The sequence below is a fragment of the Melospiza georgiana genome, chromosome 6 (genome assembly GCF_028018845.1).
Source record: "Melospiza georgiana isolate bMelGeo1 chromosome 6, bMelGeo1.pri, whole genome shotgun sequence".
Lineage (NCBI taxonomy): Eukaryota > Metazoa > Chordata > Aves > Passeriformes > Passerellidae > Melospiza > Melospiza georgiana.
The window spans coordinates 24,348,320-24,367,123 of NC_080435.1; the positions used below are offsets into that span (position 1 = coordinate 24,348,320).

At 41.0% G+C, this 18,804-nt stretch overlaps 1 protein-coding gene across 3 annotated transcripts; it reads right to left on the reverse strand.

Moving 5' to 3' along the window:
* Positions 1-2,815: 2,815 nt before the first annotated feature.
* Positions 2,816-18,804, reverse strand: NADSYN1 (NAD synthetase 1). 3 transcript variants are annotated; one of them, XM_058026829.1, is made up of 22 exons: positions 18,699-18,804; positions 18,490-18,550; positions 17,904-18,020; positions 16,988-17,041; positions 16,556-16,645; positions 15,636-15,687; positions 14,844-14,932; positions 13,902-14,019; positions 13,276-13,407; positions 12,687-12,761; positions 12,405-12,529; positions 12,162-12,210; positions 11,483-11,585; positions 10,643-10,811; positions 10,146-10,281; positions 9,041-9,147; positions 8,147-8,278; positions 7,923-7,992; positions 6,715-6,843; positions 6,062-6,238; positions 3,854-3,929; positions 2,816-3,009 (listed from the first exon to the last, which is right to left on the reverse strand). In XM_058026829.1, exons 1-21 carry the CDS (start codon positions 18,781-18,783, stop codon positions 3,876-3,878), a joined length of 2,124 nt encoding a protein of 707 aa, XP_057882812.1. In that variant the 5' UTR covers positions 18,784-18,804; the 3' UTR covers positions 2,816-3,009; positions 3,854-3,875. The 3 variants fall into 3 exon arrangements, with proteins under 3 accessions (XP_057882812.1, XP_057882811.1, XP_057882813.1); XM_058026828.1 differs by lacking the exon at positions 2,816-3,009 and having other exon boundaries at positions 3,600-3,929; XM_058026830.1 differs by lacking the exons at positions 2,816-3,009; positions 3,854-3,929; positions 6,062-6,238 and having other exon boundaries at positions 6,742-6,839.

An 18,804-nucleotide genomic window follows, 5' to 3' on the forward strand; every position in this document is an offset into this window, starting at 1 on the left:
CACCTTGGCATTCCGTGAGCAGCCGTGAATGTCACTCATGTTGCTTTCACTGTTAAAGATGCTTCACTTTTGCTACTCGCCCGCTTTTCTCACGCTCCCATTCACACGCCCTTCCCCTGGTCAATTTCATAAAGCTGCAATTTCAAAAGAAGCGTCAGGCCAATTTGCCAGCGCTTTTCTGCCGCATACTGGGATCTGTGGCAGCATAATGGTGAACACGAGAGCATATCAATCCCTCATTTTAGTATTCTAGCCTGGCAAGTAAAAGTAGACCCATCCTTTGCTCTTTAATTGAAAGGTACATTTAGTTTATCGAACGGAGTGCTCTTTACTTCAGTGAATATTTCACACATTTACTAGTCAAGACTGTTTTAAGGTGACTCTTAGTTGTAAGAACTAGTTGAATTGCAAATAAAGTCATGGACCAGGGAGCAATGTTCACTGTGGACAATGGTGTGTGATAGGCCAGCTCTCTTTCTGGTGGTAGCTGGTGGTATGTAGGGAAATCAACAAACTCATAGTCAAATTCAGCCAAATGACAAAAAATTGATTGGTCTCTAAGGGCCACCTTTATTTAACTCTGAGAGGAACATGTATAATTTGATATATGTTTGATAAAGAGCAATGGGGTAGCCTTTGCTTTCATCTGCACCACTGTTTAGTCAAAAAATAAGTTTAACACTGACTTCCAAATAAGTCAGGGTAAGACCCAGCTGAAAATAAAAACAAAAAGTCTTTGATGTTATCTTTATATTGTTGTGCAATGGATTGACCTGGGCTGCTCCATCACTCCCTCCGTTGGACATGGAGAGAAAATATGAATTAAGGGCAGGGAAACAGAATTTTCATAACAAAAGTATTTTAATTTATTACCAATCATAGTGAAACAAGATAATGAGAAATAAAGCTAACCCTAAAGACAACCCAGCTCTCCCTCCTTCCTGGGCTTAAACTTATTCCTGATTTTCTACCCCTCTCCCTCACTGGTGTAGCGAGGTAGAGTATGGGGTTACGGTCAGTTCTCATTGCTTCTGCCACTGCTTCCTCCTCAGGGCAATGAGTCCTTCCCCTCCTTCAGCCTGGGGGTTTCCCTCCCACAGAGAACAGTCCTCCACAAACTTTTCCAATGCGAGTCCTTCCCACAAGCTGCAGTTCTTCAGGAACAGCCTGTTGTGGGTTTGCTGCAGTGCCACAAGTCCTGCCAGGACCCTGCTCCAGCATGGGCATCCCACAGGTTGGGCATCCCCCTGCTCTGGTGTGGGCTCCTCCATTGCCTGCAGGTGGGTCTGTGCATCCCTGTGCCCTCCCTGGGCTGCAGGTGGGTCTGTGCATCCCTGTGCCCTCCCTGGGCTGCAGGTGGGTCTGTGCATCCCTGTGCCCTCCCTCCCTGGGCTGCAGGTGGGTCTGTGCATCCCTGTGCCCTCCCTCCCTGGGCTGCAGGTGGGTCTGTGCATCCCTGTGCCCTCCCTGCATGGGCTGCAGGTGGGTCTGTGCATCCCTGTGCCCTCCCTGCATGGGCTGCAGGTGGGTCTGTGCATCCCTGTGCCCTCCCTGCATGGGCTGCAGGTGGGTCTGTGCATCCCTGTGCCCTCCCTGCATGGGCTGCAGGTGGGTCTGTGCATCCCTGTGCCCTCCCTGCATGGCTGCAGGTGGGTCTGTGCATCCCTGTGCCCTCCCTGCATGGGCTGCAGGTGGGTCTGTGCATCCCTGTGCCCTCCCTCCCTGGGCTGCAGGTGGGTCTGTACATCCCTGTGCCCTCCCTGCATGGGCTGCAGGTGGGTCTGTGCATCCCTGTGCCCTCCCTGCATGGGCTGCAGGTGGGTCTGTGCATCCCTGTGCCCTCCCTGCATGGCTGCAGGTGGGTCTGTGCATCCCTGTGCCCTCCCTGCATGGGCTGCAGGTGGGTCTGTGCATCCCTGTGCCCTCCCTGCATGGGCTGCAGGTGGGTCTGTGCATCCCTGTGCCCTCCCTGCATGGGCTGCAGGTGGGTCTGTACATCCCTGTGCCCTCCCTGCATGGGCTGCAGGTGGGTCTGTGCATCCCTGTGCCCTCCCTGCATGGGCTGCAGGTGGGTCTGTGCATCCCTGTGCCCTCCCTGCATGGCTGCAGGATCACAGCTGCCTCACCAGGGGCTGCAGGGGAATCTCAGCTCCAGCTCCTCCTTCTGCCCTGACCTGGGTGTCTGCAGCGCTGTTCCCCTCACATCTTCTCCCCCTGCTCTTCCCTGGCTGCAATTACTTCTGCACAACACCTTTTTTCCTTCTTAAATTCTGTTATCAGAGGCATTACTCCCATCACTGGTTGGCTTGGCCTTGGTCCATCCTGGAGCCAGCTGGGATTAGCTCTGCCTCTGCTGCAGGAAGCTTCCAGGAGCTTCTCAAAGAAGCCACTTCTGTAACCCCCCCTGCCACTAAAACCTGGCCACACAAACCAAATACAAGTAGTCTCTAGTAAAAAGTGAACATCATCAGCTAGATGTTAGAATTATTTCCCATTCTCAGTAGGCAACAACGCACTGATAACATTGGATCTAAGTGTTGACAACAGTCAAACTAGAGGCAGCAGTGAAAATTTCTGGATAGTAAAAGGCAAATAGGAGTGACCTGGTACAGCATTAGCAGGTAAGAAATAAAATGCAATTTGTACATGTGCTGTAAATGCAATTGCTAAAAAAGAAAAGTGTCTGAAATAGATTGGGTAACAATGCTAACTGTAACAACACAGAAGACTTATGTAAATATTGTGGTTTTGTGCTCTTATTTTTTATTTGAATGAAAGCAAATGTTTCCTCTTCTGTGATTGTCCAGAAAGAGAAACCAGTAACTTCCAAAGGAAACAAAGAAATAAGAAGTCTTCAAATACACAACAAATTTTTGAACTTCTCTTCAGAATTCATCCACTCCCTATAGCTGGAATTGGAAGTGTCCAACTAACTGTGAAGGAAGGCAAATCACAGCTGGGGGTTTTCCATTCTTCCTGCAGCATCTTTAACTCCAAGTGAATCAACTCCTGAGTTGTGGAAAACAAATGTGGAGAATGTGCCCTTTTTAGCAGACATTTTATGCTAGCACAATATAAGACTATTTTAACAGAAGTCTCACTGGGCCTGAGCTCTCCTGTTGCTGCAGTTAAGAATATTGTTTGCCCAGAACTGCAGAAATGCATTTCTTGTTTTCCCTGTGAGAAGTGCACCTTTCAAATCAAAGTTTAAAAAAGAAATGGGAACAGCTAAACATTAAATTAAAAGGCAGAAAAGGGCCTCAGACAAAGGAACAAACCCATCCTTTTTTATTGCTCCACAGCACTGAACAAATTTAAAAGATCAGTTTGAAGACATGAAATTAAAAATGGATGTGGGTAACACTCTAATTGAGCTCAGAGGACGCTGGTTTTATACTTCACTCTGCAATATTCAAAGGAAACAAGAAGTTAAACTCTAAATTCGACCTCACTAACATGAAGATTATCCATCTGCTTCAAGACAGACATGCCTCCAACAACTTACAGAGTTTGACTTTGTGGCCACTCAAAACACTGGACCAGTCTACAAAGCCAGTGCCAGGTAAATAACAAAACATGTAGAATAAGAACTGAGTCAATTAGCATGACAAAATGACAAGTTTATTGCAAAGTAAGGTGAGTTCTTAAATTAAAGGCAATTAACTCAAAAAGTTGAAGGAGATCCTTAATGATCCCTTGGCCAAACTACAGTTTAAGTATATTGGGATTAAAACAGGGAGTCAATTAAAAGAATTGATTACAACAGTCAGCTCAAGAACTGTTAAGCAGGTTATCCCTGCTCATTATCACAATATAATCCAGTTTTGAACATTCTGTTTGGCAAATTAATTACCACGGTTAAACAAGACAGGAAGTCAGTCCACATCTTCAACTACAGAAATTCCTTCCTTTTTTTCTAGCTTGGATACCTGCATGTAAAAAAGAAACCAAAAAATAAGCTGCTTCTTCCATCAACATCTCCTACTGGTTGTAAAAGAGATACACACAGATCAGGTTTTTATGAAGCGAATAAATCTTTTGGTTTGACCAAATGCAGCTAATCTTGTGGTGTAACACTGGAAAAAGCAGAGGATGGCCTGCAGATATCTCATCCTTGCAGGCAGATTTGCCAGCTTTCTTCTGGCAAATCTGAAGGAGCTGCATCACAGTTCCTTCAAATTGTGGCAGCTATTAAAATCCCAGTGAATATTTTGGCACCTGGAAGTGCATCATTTTTGCTCTGACCACAAATCCTTTAGCTCAGACACAGCTCCAAGGCAGAAGCTACAGAGTTCCTAGGGTTGTTCTAAACCCCCTCAGCCAGGTAGAGCAGAATGACACGAAGATTCCAAGAGCAAATCTCGTAATTCCCAGCAAATGATCTTAAATTATGATCTTAAATTCCTTTTACCCCTGTTCCTTCTACAGCAAATGCAAAGGGCATTTTGCACTAAAAATGAGTGGATAACTAAACTGGCTTGACTACATCCAAAGCAGAAAAGTACTTTCTACAAATCCAACAGATTTCTCTATCATTAGCACTCCAACTTGTTTCCATTCACAAATGAGCTTGAGCTGTAACATGACTCTCCTACAGGAAAACCTGGCAGTACCTAACTAAAGGTGGGTTTTATGTCAAGTTTATGCCATATTTTCACTGTCCTGTTACTATGCTAGAAAAATTTTAAGTGCAGATTGAGTCCCAGAAGCAGAATCATCAGTGGCACACTGTCCCAGAGAGTGATTCTCTTCAGAATTACAATTGTGCTGAACGCCTTCAGTAAGAAGAAACTCTTCCTATATTCCTTTTCTTGAATAGGGCAGATTTGACTCAAACCACTGCAAGTTATCATTTTCCAATCTTGCAAAGAGCTGCAGGAGCTATCAGTTCAGGTTACTCTAATCTACACAATAAAATCCTCCCTAAACTTGACTCCTGGTTCCCAGGAATAAGTTGCAATGACCACTACCCTTACAGAGCACAACTGCTATTACATACAAATCTAGTTAGAGAATGTAAGAATATCTGCACCATTAAAAGATCTTAATTACTATAAGCATAAAATAATTACATTTTGGTCCAGACCCTACAAAAACATTTTCCCAGACTCCCACTGAGACCAAAATAACTTTTGTCCTGGACTTCAGTGGGAAAAAGTCCAATGTGATGTAAAAATCCCCCACTATACTACTTTACAATTAAGTACTGCACATGGTAGCATTTATCCCAGGTTTCAAGGTAGTAAAATACTATTACAACATGTCTGGCATTTCACAGATGAAGGAATTAGTATTTTATTACATGTATAAACATATTCTTAAAAGCAACTGGGGCATAAAATCTCTGCCAGAAAAACTTCAAGGTGCTAAAATTCTTCACCCCAGCATTTGTGCCACAAAAGAGACATTAAAAATAAGTTTGAAGGGGTGGCTAAAAACTATAAAAAGTAAAGCATGGTTTCAATAATTGCCTGGGCCCCTCCACATCTCAGTGCTCAAACTGAGCATGGTACCATTACTACTGCTGTGTTTGAGCAAACATGAATTTGTGAGTCAGCTAACTTGAGATTCAAAAAAGGAATTGTTGCAGAAGCAGCTGGGAGAAGCACTCACAGTGAATTGCTGCCTCTTACACTTGCTCTCCTCACACTGACGTGGGTCAAGTCTTAATTCTGCAATTAAGCAGATCCCTTCAGATAGGTCCTGAACTGAAATCAAAACCCAAAACTTGTTTATCCCATTAGCACAGGACCTCACGAGTCTGGGTACATCTATTACTTTCAGTCCTCAGTACACGTATTCTTTTATTTTTTTCTTGTTCTTGTTTTCATAGCAGTATGACAAAAAAGAACCTAAACAGCCTACACTGAAATCAGGGGATTTCACCTCACAGTTATGTGAAAAGAACAATCACAGTTATTTCTGTAATAACTGCTACCCTATGTGCTAGTTGCCTTTTCCTGAGATTCACTGGAACTGGGCTTGACCCACTTTGAATAATTTAAATGCAAAATCATTCCAGAAGCAGAAGGCATTTACCTGCTTGTCAGAAGGCATTTACCTGTTTGTCTATACACCTGAACTGCCAGGACCACGAGATGTTGTAGAGGAAAGGCCTCAGGTCGAAGCGGTTGTCCTCTGGACTGTAGCTTTCAGCGTGGTAGGAAGGAGTGAGGGTGGTCATTTTGTGCCTGTTGACTGAATACATCCTGAAGAAATGCTTAACCTTGGATGCCACCTGGTGTACAAAGAATGTAGCTTTTAACCAGATGAAGTTTCTTAGTATTTTAATTTAAAAACTGAGAGGAGCACAGTGTTTTGGAGACTGTTTTCTACTTTTACACGGTCTAGATATTCTTCCAAAACAAGAGACGTTTTTTGTCTCAGAACGCATAACCAAAGGCTTCAAGAGTAGTTGGTCATCTGTATTTTAGAGAACAATTTTCCCCAAGGTATAATTCTGAAGTAATTGTTTTCAAATTACTCAATTAACAAATGTTTTAGCAATTTGCAGCATGAGACAACAAGCTCCATTTAAGAGATGCAGGCCACCTTTTCCAGCATACTCTGCTGCACCTGCAGAATAATCTCTAAACACAAAATAATGAAACTATTACTTTCAGTTAAAAGGAACCTGACCTTTCTCCAAACATGCTCTATTTTGGCAAAAGCATTAAACTACTTGATTTTTTTTCTCTTTGGTTTTGTTATTACCTCTCTTGGAGTAAAAATTTCCTTCCATATATCAATCAGCTTACAGAACATACTGTATGGTCCAGCCTTTCCAATTTTCCTTAATTTCCCATAGATTGAGAGCTCTGCATATGTCATCCCCATATCTGCCTGAAAATGCACACAGAAAGTCAAAGAAAATCTTAACTATGCAAATTTTAATGAATACTTTCATGGAGCAATTAAAATAATCCACTTAAATAAAAGAAACACCAAAATGATATTGTCAATATCAAAAAGACATAGTAATACTATGAGCAGAAATAAAAAAAAACACTGGTATTTCTCTGAATTGGGAGATTGGAGGCCACAGAGGCCATTTTATCAGTCCTCTCCTTTTCAAAGTGATAGCAAAGAAAAGGATGTGGGGAAAAGAGTGCTTTGCCACCAGTCATTTTCATAGCAGTAAGGCCCTCACTTTCTAGTAATATTAAAAAAAAAACATAAAATAAATTGCATTTTACAACACCCATTCTTTTAAGTGCCAAGAAACCTAAAATAATTCAAAAAAGTTAATTTGCTGTTTTGGAAATTATTGTCAACACAGATAGGGTTCTAAGTGTCCAAAAATCTAAAATAATTCAAAAATATTAATTTGCTGTTTTGGAAACTATTGTCAACACAGATAGGGCAGGTGTGGGGAACTAATGCCTTGTTGGCAGCTTTAAGACTGGTTATAACCCACCTGTCAGTAAGCATGGTTACATACAGGAGTAAACAAGAGCTATGGGACAAACCCCAGATTTTGGGGTAAGGCTTAAAGCATTTTAATGGCACTGCTCACTATTACCTTGTTACCATAATATTTTCTGAAAAATCCCTTTGCCAGGATTTTTCTCTTGAGAAGCTAAGAAGCCTCAGAAAAGAAATGTCAACAATAATTATCTGATTGCTTGGAATGTGGTCTTGAAGTTGCTTACCAACAGGTGCATCTTTGATTGGTTCCATGTGAATTGTTTTTAATTAATGACCAATCCCAGCCAGCTGTGTCAGACTCACCAAGTCTGTCATGGGTTTTTATTATCATTCTTTTCCAGCCCTCTGTTTGTATCCTTTCTCTATATTTAATATAGTTTTAGTATATAATTTTTTGAATATAATATCATAATATAATAAATCAGCCTTCTGAGAACATGGGGCCAAATTCTCATCTCTCACCTCATCCTGCGGACCCACCAACACCACATTACCTCATCAGTTTGAGCCACTTGTCCATCCACCAGGGGCTCCAACTCTGCAGTGGGTGGAGCTGACATTATACTGAAAGGGAGAGGGAAAAGGAAAAATATGGATTCCATGCAGTCTTATCAGTGTTGGTTTGTTAAAACAGCACTTCATCCCAAAAAATGAAGCACCTGGCTCAGACAGTTCCTCCAGTGGAATGAACAAACACAGTCACTGAATCATTGCTCACCTTCTGAGGGCTGTGAGCTGGAAGTTTTCAATGCAGTACTGAATGAAGCTCTTCAAATCAGTCTTGCTGATGCCACCAATGGGGTTGATATCAGCACTGGAGCAGTCGTACTTGGTCAAGTAACCACGGAGACTGAGCAAAACAGGAAATTTTATACAGCAACAGTTAATAATAATGTAACTGCAGCATAATATATAACCCTTGACACTATAGAGAATTTATATGAAGCATAAAGAAAGGGAGAAACAAACTGCAGATTAGTAACATATTTACACCTAAAGGGCAACATGTTTAACTGCAGCAGGGCTATCCTAAAGCCATGAAATTTTCAGATGATACTTTAAACAATCATAAAGCACTGCAAAACTATCCATGTTGAGGCAATATGTTCAAAACAATTAAAATACTGTGATGACTAATTAAAACAATCTCAGATCTCAAAACACCCACACAACCAGCACACAGTACTCCCACAGCTTTAGAGGTTACCACTCCCACAATCTTACAGGGATTGCTTTAATCTTCAGATACCAGCTCTACTAACAGTACTCCAGATTTTAAGGTCTGCTTTTTCAGCTAAAAGTTCACATCTTCATTCCTAATACAGTAATTGAAAATTCAACAAATTGGGAAGTTAGCCTAGTGAATGCACAGGTAAGCTCTACTGAAAACAGCATTTTATGGGAAATGCTATAGCAATACTTTGGCTAAACCTCTGAAAAATACACAATTTCCCATTCAAGCTGATTTATCTATTTTCATTAATTTCACTGTTACCAGTGCATTCTTAGGTTGTTACCTCTTCTGAGCATAATCTACAGAGGTATTTGGTAGAGTGGCAGGAAATGACAGTGACCTGTTACACGTGGGTTTGGATTCCCAATTTTCACCAACCTTTCATCCACATTGGCTGTTCCCAGCACCAGCAGTCCCCCTGGCATCCCACGAGCCCACAGTGTCAGCTGAGCAAACAGGTAGGCAAGGACCATTCTTATTCTAGCCTGCAGAGAAAAATGAAAAGGAAAGCAAAATTTACATAGCAGAGTGATTTCTCCCCAGACACTTTTATTAATCAATTGTCTAAACAAGCTCAAGAAGAATAAAATTTGGGCAGGGTAAGCATTTTTTGTCACTATAGGACATGAAAGAACACAAGTGCACACTGCTGCTCTCAAGGTGAAGAAAAAAGGAAGATTATTTTCTGACTTTAACATTTATAGTGTTCTAAAAGTGACAGTGGATTGGAGGGTGACAGTGTCACCTCTCCAATGACACTGGACAAACCAACAGTCTATCACATTTCTCTTATAAAAGAATGCAAAACAATGAGTTATTTACAGAAAACGTGTGAGAAAGTTAGTTACAAGAATGTAAATATCAGAAAGATTAGAAAATCTTAAAGAATTAGGGTGACCAAGCATGACTGCAAGAAGGATAGTCTTGTGGAGAAATTGCTGAACACAGTCAGGAAATCCAGGTTCAGTACCTGCTACTGCCACAGACTGAGGAAATTTCTCCTGGCCAGCACTAACAAGGATCCATGATGGATGAAGCATGCAGATAAACCATATCCTTTTATAGAGTAAATAAATCTCTCTAGACTAATAGACAACATTTCTAAAAAGTTTACATTGCTTTTGTCCCCATTCTGAAACTCAGCTTTTTCTAAGGATGGCAGCAATGCCAAACCAACCTAGGATCCAGCTCCAGCAGAACTGTTGGTAATGTTAAGCAAATATCCACACTCCTCTGTGACCTAAACCTCTCCTGTTGCCAAAAAGCTGACAAAGAATTCAATGTTTGCTTCCAGAGCAAACAGCTGGATTTCTCCAGTAACAGAGAAAGATCAAGTCCTCAAATTAACAAAAACTACCCAACAGGATAACTAACACTCGGGAACTAAAGCAGAGTTGTTGGTTAGTTTAGAAAATAAAAAAAATCAACCCAAAACCCACAGAACCAAAAGAGTGTGATGTGATTCAGCCTAGAGGACACACACCTGCACATTCTGGAGTGCCAGGCTCTCTCTGCTGCTCCCTCCATAGACAGAAAACTTGGGAGTTCGACCTGTCACCACACTGAAGATCTTCACAACAACTGTCACAGCTGCATCGATGTTCAGGCTGATGTGGTAGCTGAGAAGAATTCAAGCACAAGTGACTCAGCCAGCACAATCTGACTAGATAAAATAGAAAAAAAACCCACCAAAAATCCACCCATCAAATGAGGTTTTAAGGTGCTAAAATCTCAGATCTGGTAGGAAGAAACTTGGGAAAGAACAACACTTCTCAGAGTCTGTTTCCAAACTTGCATGTCCTTTGCCAAATGCTTCTAAGTTGGCATCATTTTAACACTTTAGTAATAACAGCTGTAGCATTCCTACTTAACCCACCTCCTATTCCTCTCTTATTTTTTCCCCTTTTTGAGTTTGAACATTTTAGATGTAAGTCTTTGCCAGAACGTGATGGTTTCTTCCCACCACTTCTGAGCTTGTACCTGCCTATTTGCTCAGCCAGCAGCTTGGCCCTGTTGCAGGTATCCTGGGAGGAGTTCTCACTAGCCATGTAGCACGTGGTGAGGACACGCTTGCAGAACTCCCGAGGATCCTCAGGGATGTAGGTCCCATCATTCACAATCCTGCGTGTATCAGCCAGCACATCTGCATCTGAGGACAGAGCAGAAGAAACAGAAGCGGAGTGGAAATTATTGTGCTCCCGCCTTTGCAAAATGCGCAAATATCCTGTACGCCCCTTGTAATCCAATCAAGCTTCACAGTGCCCATGACAAATAAGACTACTACATCTATCTTCCCAGAAAAACTTCATCTATCAAATAAAAGAATTGCTGATTTTTCTTCTGATTTTGAGCACAGAAGTGTTAAATCCTTTAGATCTACTGAAGAATTTTCATAGAAAACACGATCCAGTATACACAAAGACTTAGCTAAAAACATGAAGTCTGCTTAAAGCCAGAACTTAAAGAACTTAAACCATTCCTAACCATGCTTTGTAGTGATGCTTTTAACAGAAGGGGAAAATTCTGAGAATAAACTGAAGACTACATCAGCCAACATTTGAACAATAGTTTAGACAGAAACTAGTCTGAGTTCCACATCCAGTTCTTAAACCCAAACCAGAAACTATTATGCCAATTCAGAGAATCTGAATTTGGACACACATTTTTACTGGAATTTCTGAAGAGATACAAAGGACGCCATTAGAACGACAAAAAAAGGGTCTGCAATTAATAAGCTCTTGCAGCTACAGCACCCAGCTAATATTAACTTATCCATAACCATTAATAAACACAGCTGGCCAGACACATAGATTTACTTACTGCCATTCTTGACTGCCAGGCAAACCTGGTGGCACATGGAATAAACTATGCAAGCTGTAGCAGAGCTGTCAATTCCACCACTCAGAGGTAGGAGAAATCCTGCCTTCAAAACAGAGCAAGGAAGAGGTTCCACATAACAAAATAAGGAAAAAAATATGTACTGTACCACTCAGAAACACAGTCCTGTAGAAGAATGACAGGCATTTTCAAGACTTCATATTGTTCAAGGCTTATGTATTATTGAGGAAAAACAGAACAAACCACCCAGAGGAAATCCTCTAAACTCTCATCAACTGGGTAATCAAATAAGCAGTCAGTGTAAAACCCTTTGCCTAGAAAAAATTCCAGTTGTCTTTACCCTCTAGTAAGACAGAAATGCTAATAAAAAGGATAATATTTTTCATATATACTTTACTATTACACTGAATGACAACTTCATGTCACTTTGCTGCACTCAGGAAAGCACAATTCCTAAGGGAAAGGTGCACAGAGCATACTGAAATCACACTTGGAATACAATTTTTAAGTCTGACTGAGCTACCAGTGAAAAACTCAAACTTTGCACCTTGGACTAACATCAGTTTGGGTTACCAGCAGCACAGGAAAACAATTTGGATTGTGCCTGTGGCACAAAAGAAGTTGTGTATTGCAAGGGAAAAACAAACCCAGTTGTTCTTACCTGTTTGCTGCGCCTTAAATAGTCCCAGAGCCAACATGCAGGTCCAAGGCTGAAATTACAGAATATGATTATTCTAAGAAGGTTAGGGAATAACACCTAAGCAAGTCAACATATTTACTGTGGTCTTCCAATGTGAGATTTCCTTTACTTATGTCTGAACAACATCTTATCTCTTTCTTTGAGTTTTGTTTTTTTTTTTTAAACCAAAATAATTTTCAAGCAACAGATTCAGCATTTGATTACCTGATCTCCTCCTCAGGACTGTGGTGTCTCCACTGGATTGGCATACAAGTAGGAACAGCTAAATCATCAGGACACGACAGAGCAAAGTTCACTTTTACTCTGGGATAAGGATTCACTTTACTTGCCTAAGCAATAGTACAGAAGAATTCAGAAGACACCAATTTTAACATAGTTTAAAAAAAAACAGCTCTCTAAGATACTGTGAAAATCAAGACATGCAAATACTTCTTACATCCAATACCCATTCAAACTTGGCACAGTTTGCAAACACAGAGTTCTTACCGCCAAGTTACGAGATGAAATCTCTGCTCTGTAACTTCGAACATCCTCCAGGTCCAGAGTGGCAACCAGCACCTCCTGTGGAAAGGCTTTTAACATTAGATCACTCTACACAAACAGATAAACAATGTTGGGCAAAAGAAGTGTCATCAAGAAATGCCACAGCATCAGCTGTGGCAAAGGAAAAGGCAAGAAACATTACTGGGGAAAGAAACGGAGCTTGCACATAATGTGAGGAAAGCTAGATGACAAATCTACTTTCTGAAATCAAAGTGAAACCTTGTGCCCACAAGACTGGGTCATAATTAGAACATTGCAGCCTTTGCCCTTTCTTCCTTTAAATAAGGCAATCTCAATTAACAGAGTTTCTCCTCCTCATGGTGATTGCATACAAAAATGTTTTCATGAAGTTCGTCCACTGTGAGAGTTCTTCCTTCATCACAAAAGCAGGAGAGCTACTGTAGGTAATCAGATGTAGTTGAATAGCATAATTAAAATACACCCTTCTTAGTCTAGAGATATGGACCTAGATCTGGAATGTTTGGAAGTGTTGAGCATAAATGTTCCAGCAGCTATGGGGTGAATACATTACCACATCATCCAGAGAGAACTGGGATCCTTGTGCAACTGTTTCTCCATTCATGGAAATCATTGCACAGCCATCATAATACAGACGCTCACCATCACAGCCTTTCTGGTTTGCTAAAATATATATTCCACCATTCTGCCAGAGAAACAAACATGCAGGGAAGAGAAAAAAAAGCTGTTCAGAATGTAGCACCTGACAGGATGTTTAAAATCAAAATGTTGTTTCTCTGCTCCTGCTCTCCTTACAAATTTCCTCTCCCTTTACATTGTGAATGATTTATGGCTGGGATTCTCTCTTGACAGGAGTCTCTTAGTAGCAAGAGTCATTCCCTCAAGCCAAACAGAGAGAGCTGCACTTCTAAATTAAAATTCTAAGTTCAAACTGAGGTTGGGAAAAGCAGGAAGGCAATGACAGAAGCTGTGTTTGAATATCAGAGGAGAGAGCAGATACTGTTAAATATAAGCAAAGCACACTAAACTACAATGACAAAGCAGCTTTTTCACAGTGTAATGTACACTCATTGCTTTATTTTTGTGCCTATCACTGTTAGATAGGATTACAGACCAAATAATAAGTGTCTTCTCATCATTTTTCAAACACACAGAACTTTCCAATAGAAAAGCACACACCTTGGCTGTGGCAGAATTCACCAAATCCACCCGGGCATGAGCCTTCCGCAGCACGTGGTGACTCCCAGAAGAGTTGGTGAAAATTTCCACTCCATCAAGTCCCATCTCAATGTGAGGGCTGTCAAAGCAAAAGGCACAAAAATAAATCACTACTGTGCTGTGAAAACTGCAAATGTCATTAAAAAATCACTGACAAACAGAAACATTTATGTCACTGTCAGTTTTCTGCATGTCTTAGCTCAAACAAGGATAGGGCTTTCAAAAATATCTGTTTTCTTGCATTGCCCAGCTCCTCTGTCAAAGACCAGCAGTGGCTGCAGAGGTCAGGAGGGCTTTTGCTCACTCTGTTCTAAACAAAATGCCTTCTACTCTATAGAAGGCCAGATCTCAAAGAAAGAGAGAATAATCTTGGTCTGAAAGGGTAACATGGATATACACTGCTTGTCCCATTTTCCTTGTCTTTTAGTAAATCCAAAAACAGAACTACAAGAAGATTTTTACTGCTTTTTTTCTTTTTCCAATGTCATAAGAAAGAAATACTAAAAAACAAAAATCACATCTTCAACACACCACATCTGCAGTTACAAGGAAATCAATGTAACTGGGAGATTTGGAAAAGTATCAGGAATGTGAGCACAAGAGTTACCTGTCATTTATTTCCTTAGGTCACTCTTTTCATTCTGCTTGTTTTTGGTATTTCTTCCCTACCTTCTTGTTTCAAGTTGATTTAGTTTAACAACCAACATTTCTTTGCCATCCTGCACCTAGCCTAATGAGGTCTTTCCCATGATGTATGTATTGCTCCTAATTATATTTTATCTTACTGGCACTTTCTGAAAGATAAATTACACAGAAGGATAATAAGCAGATCTCTACAAACATTTGATTCAGGCAGCTCCAGGGTATGTTTTAGATTACTTTTTATTTCCTCTTCTCCTTTACCTGTTTGGTGCCCAGAGTTCTTCACATATTTCTGTTCCTAGGCAGGTATCTTTGGTTGCTAGCACTGCATCCCCAAAAGGAACAGTTTCCTGAGGAAAAACAAGAACATTCTTACACACATGCAGTAGAATAAGCTGTTCAATTCAAAAACTTGAACTACAAATCTTAAGAAAACATAAATTTGAGTGCTTACTTATGTGAAATTAGTGACACAATATCAATCACATTATACCTTCTTTCATTTTATACCAAGTCGGATTAAAAAAAAAATTTAAAAATTCTGAAATGCAAATTTCTGGACTGATTGAGATTTCATGTTTTTATTTCAGTAGTATACAGATGCAGTGCTTTGCTTAAGGACAGGTATTAAACAATCTACAAAAGAGAGACTGTCTGTTGCTAGAAATCACACTCATGCTTTAGTGGGAACTAGCATAAATTTTAGATCCTTCTGAGCAAATAAGGTTTAAATGATTTTTAATTTAATTTTTTAACCTAAAAACACATACTCAATTCTAGTCTCAAGCACAGATAAACAGTACCAAAATTGTGCAAAATATGGCAATCAAGGTTCTGTATGTACAAATAACTGAGGCAGATTTAAAATTTACTCGCTTTGCTGCCACACACTAACATAAATAATGTTAAATTATGCTGTCATTTAATGCAACTTAGAACCAGCACTGAAATATATGAATCTAAATCACAACTGGCAGCAGAATTTTGGAGACTACAAATTGTTAATTGCTGAATCTGGAAGATGCAAAATTAAAAAAAAAAACAACAGCTTACCTGTCCAGTCACTTCCTGAATTATCCTGGGCAGAAAATATTCCTCCACATGTCTAAATCAAGTTAAGAGATTGTGAATACATCATTACATAAATCACAGCATAAAACCTGGTTCTCATCTCACTTTCTAACATTGGTTAAAGAAACTCTATTGAAGTTGCACAGGGCTGTGTGTGTTTAAAAAATGAAAAAAAAAACAAAACTTCATATTTTCTGTGGAATTAATCAGAAATGCTAACATTTTAAGATAGCAACATCTGTGCTTCAGAAAGGCAATGTAAGGAATGCCCCATACTGGCTAGAAAGCAGAGCTAACAAAGAACACACCAAACAAGGCAAATGCCAGGTGCAAGTTTCTCTTTTTGCAGGGTTACTACACAAGCAGTGCAGAACCAGCTGGGGCTCAGAGGAGGATCAGAAGTGCTTTGCTGAGACCCTGGAGCTGGAAACATTCCCTGACTACAAGAGGAGTGCACAGCATCAGAGATGAGTGCCAGGTGTCTTCTGCAGCATCATAAGGTAGGCAGCTTTCATTCACTGCAGAAGCTCTGACAGAGCTCATCCATTTCAGTGTTTGCCAGCTCAGGACTGGGATGCAGCACTCAGGAGACAAACAGAGGCCCTCCACTCCTGAGAGTCCTGAGCTGGCTGTTCTTAGAAGCACACACCAGGAAAATGACACTCTACACTGGCTGCAGGATCAAGCAGCCCCACTTTTTTTCCCTCCAGCTCAGCAACTCAGAGTTTGACTGCTCAATAAGCTTCCTAACCAAGCTGCAACCATGTGGCTTGGCTGACTCTGTCCTGCTGCTCTCCCTGTAGCAGCCAGTGAGTATTTGCTGTAGATATTTCAACCCTGCTGCTGTGGCTGCAAACAGCAAGCTGTGTTTTTTAACACAATTCCTAGAGTTGCCAGAATACCTTGCTTTGCTCCATGGGGTGAACCATCTAAGTTCCCTGTAGTTTCCTGAATTTGCCAGTGATATTTTTGGTCTGATCAGAAGAATCTTCCTTAAATAAAACAAAACAGAAAAACTGGGTTAACACAGGATGTACAGCCAAACAAGCCTATATATGAACACTGATTTTCTTCTTTTATAATGTAATATTTTTTAAGTTTCTTGCAGACTCAAGGGGTTTCTCTGAACTTTTCCAGAAAGCAGTGGGAATTCAGCTTCCACAAATCAGAAAAGAAAAAACAGATCATGAGAAACCTTAGTTGTCTCTCAGAATTTAGCAAATACGAAGATAAATCCATCCCTCTAAGTAGCACTGAAGAATCTTGCATGAAGGCCAAACTGGTGCGTGAAAAGATAATGTGTTACTTCACAAAACATATCAAGAACTACTCACTTATTTAAAAAGATCACTCGACAATTATAGCGAACATTTCTGTGCATAACAGGCCTGTGAAAATAAGAACCAAAATCAGCAATGACTACGCTCATTAAATGAAATTATAAAAAGCTACAGAATCTACTTTACTGCAAAAACTATTCAGAAGACCTCACTGGAGGGAATCAAGCAAAACAATATGTGACATTTTAGCTTCTAATTTTTTAGTTAAAGTAGTAGCTAGAAAAAATCTGAGTTACTGACTGTGGTGTCAATCTCAGATATATCAACTACTACCTGAGCCTTAGGAACATGAGCAGCACACCAGAAGATTCCCCATGGCTGGGCCAGGTTATTTAATCAAATGTGACCTCCCGTGACACTGCCAACCCAGTTCAAAATCAAACCAGCTTTACACAATTATATCAATACTAACACATTAATTTTACAGATATAATTTATCACCCTTCCTTGTGTGTCAGCACAAGGCTTACAATGGCTTCAGTGAGTTTCACATATACTTATGCTGTCTGTCAGTGAAAACAGCCCCCACATTCCCACAAGACAGTCAATTTATAAAACCCTTTGAGTCACACCTCACACAAAGTCTGACCTGTGACAATAAGTATGAGACATTAAGATTTCCAATATATTACTGTAATTGTCCAATATATAACTGTAATATATAACTGCAATTATCCTATTTCTCTCTTGAAGGGATTAGCCACCAGCAATCTTCGGAAGGATTATCTTTTAGAAAGTGTCTGCATGTTGCAATCCTGGTCAAGGTAATTAAAAGAGGAAAAGCAGTGCAGTTCCTAAGATATGTTTGAGAGTTTGGTGCAGAGCCCTCACTATCCAGAGCATGGCACAAGCAGCATTCCCTAAGGACTTATACCTTTATCACAGGTTTACAACAACAAAATAAACTTACATTCCCACATCACAGATAATATCTTGAGTAGCTGGAGACTCCAAGAGCTTTTCCAGAACTTGAAACGAATGCAAGAGTGTGTCAGACTCATAAAAGTGATCTGAGCAGCCATACCCACTGTGTATAGAAAAAAGGAGAAACCAAAAATTCAGCAAGATGAGCACCAGAGCCAAAGAACCAACGCTACTTCAGACAGGGAGCATTTCACCCACATACGTAATTTATATAGAAAATGAACAAGCAATGCTGTCAACAACATCCCTATTTACAGCATTTAAAACTCTGCAGCGTTCTATATCACCCCATGATATTCCTTCCAGGACAGCAGGCAGAAATCAAAGCACTACAGCTCCCCTGCAGGAAAACTCACTGAAATAGGTTAAAAATTGTCGCTTCCAGTCAGGTTTACAAGACAAGAGACCCAGTCCTGTGCTCACCACTACAGTGATTTTCTTTGCCCCTTTGACGGCCGCACGCTCCAAGCACGGCTCTGGGCACTGCAGCGCCTCGGGGCCAATGCTCTTCCCGACTTTCTTGCACAGTTCACTGGAATCGCACCAAAGCAGAGCCAGCAAAGCGCCCTTACCAGATTTCGAGCTCTGGCCCGAGCCGGTACCGGGCTCCTTTGCTCTTGGCGATGTCGATACCTGGAAAAGTGTTGGGAGTGCAGTGCGTGAAACAGACAAGGGCTGCGCTGCACCGCCCGCGGTGGGAGGGAGGGAGGGAGGGAAGGAATGAGGGAGGGAGGAGGCTCCTAATGGCCGGAGGCAACCAGCCAGCCATCTGGACACTCACTTCTGAAAATCCTCTCCAGGTTGCCCTCAAAGTCTAGAGCCCACTGGTTCAGGGCGCAGGTGGCCACAGTCACCGCCCGGCCCATGACGGCCCCGCCGCCTTCCGC

Bases quoted from the DNA above. Each gene is read 5' to 3' on its own strand.
- NADSYN1 (XM_058026829.1), bottom strand. From the start codon at position 18,783: ATGGGCCGGGCGGTGACTGTGGCCACCTGCGCCCTGAACCAGTGGGCT. The intron at 17,042-17,903 runs GTAAGTTTATTT...TTATTTTCACAG, and splicing joins ATTATCTGTGATGTGGGAAT to GCCTGTTATGCACAGAAATG. The intron at 14,933-15,635 runs GTAAGCTGTTGT...GTTTTTCCTCAG, and splicing joins TTCAGGAAGTGACTGGACAG to GAAACTGTTCCTTTTGGGGA.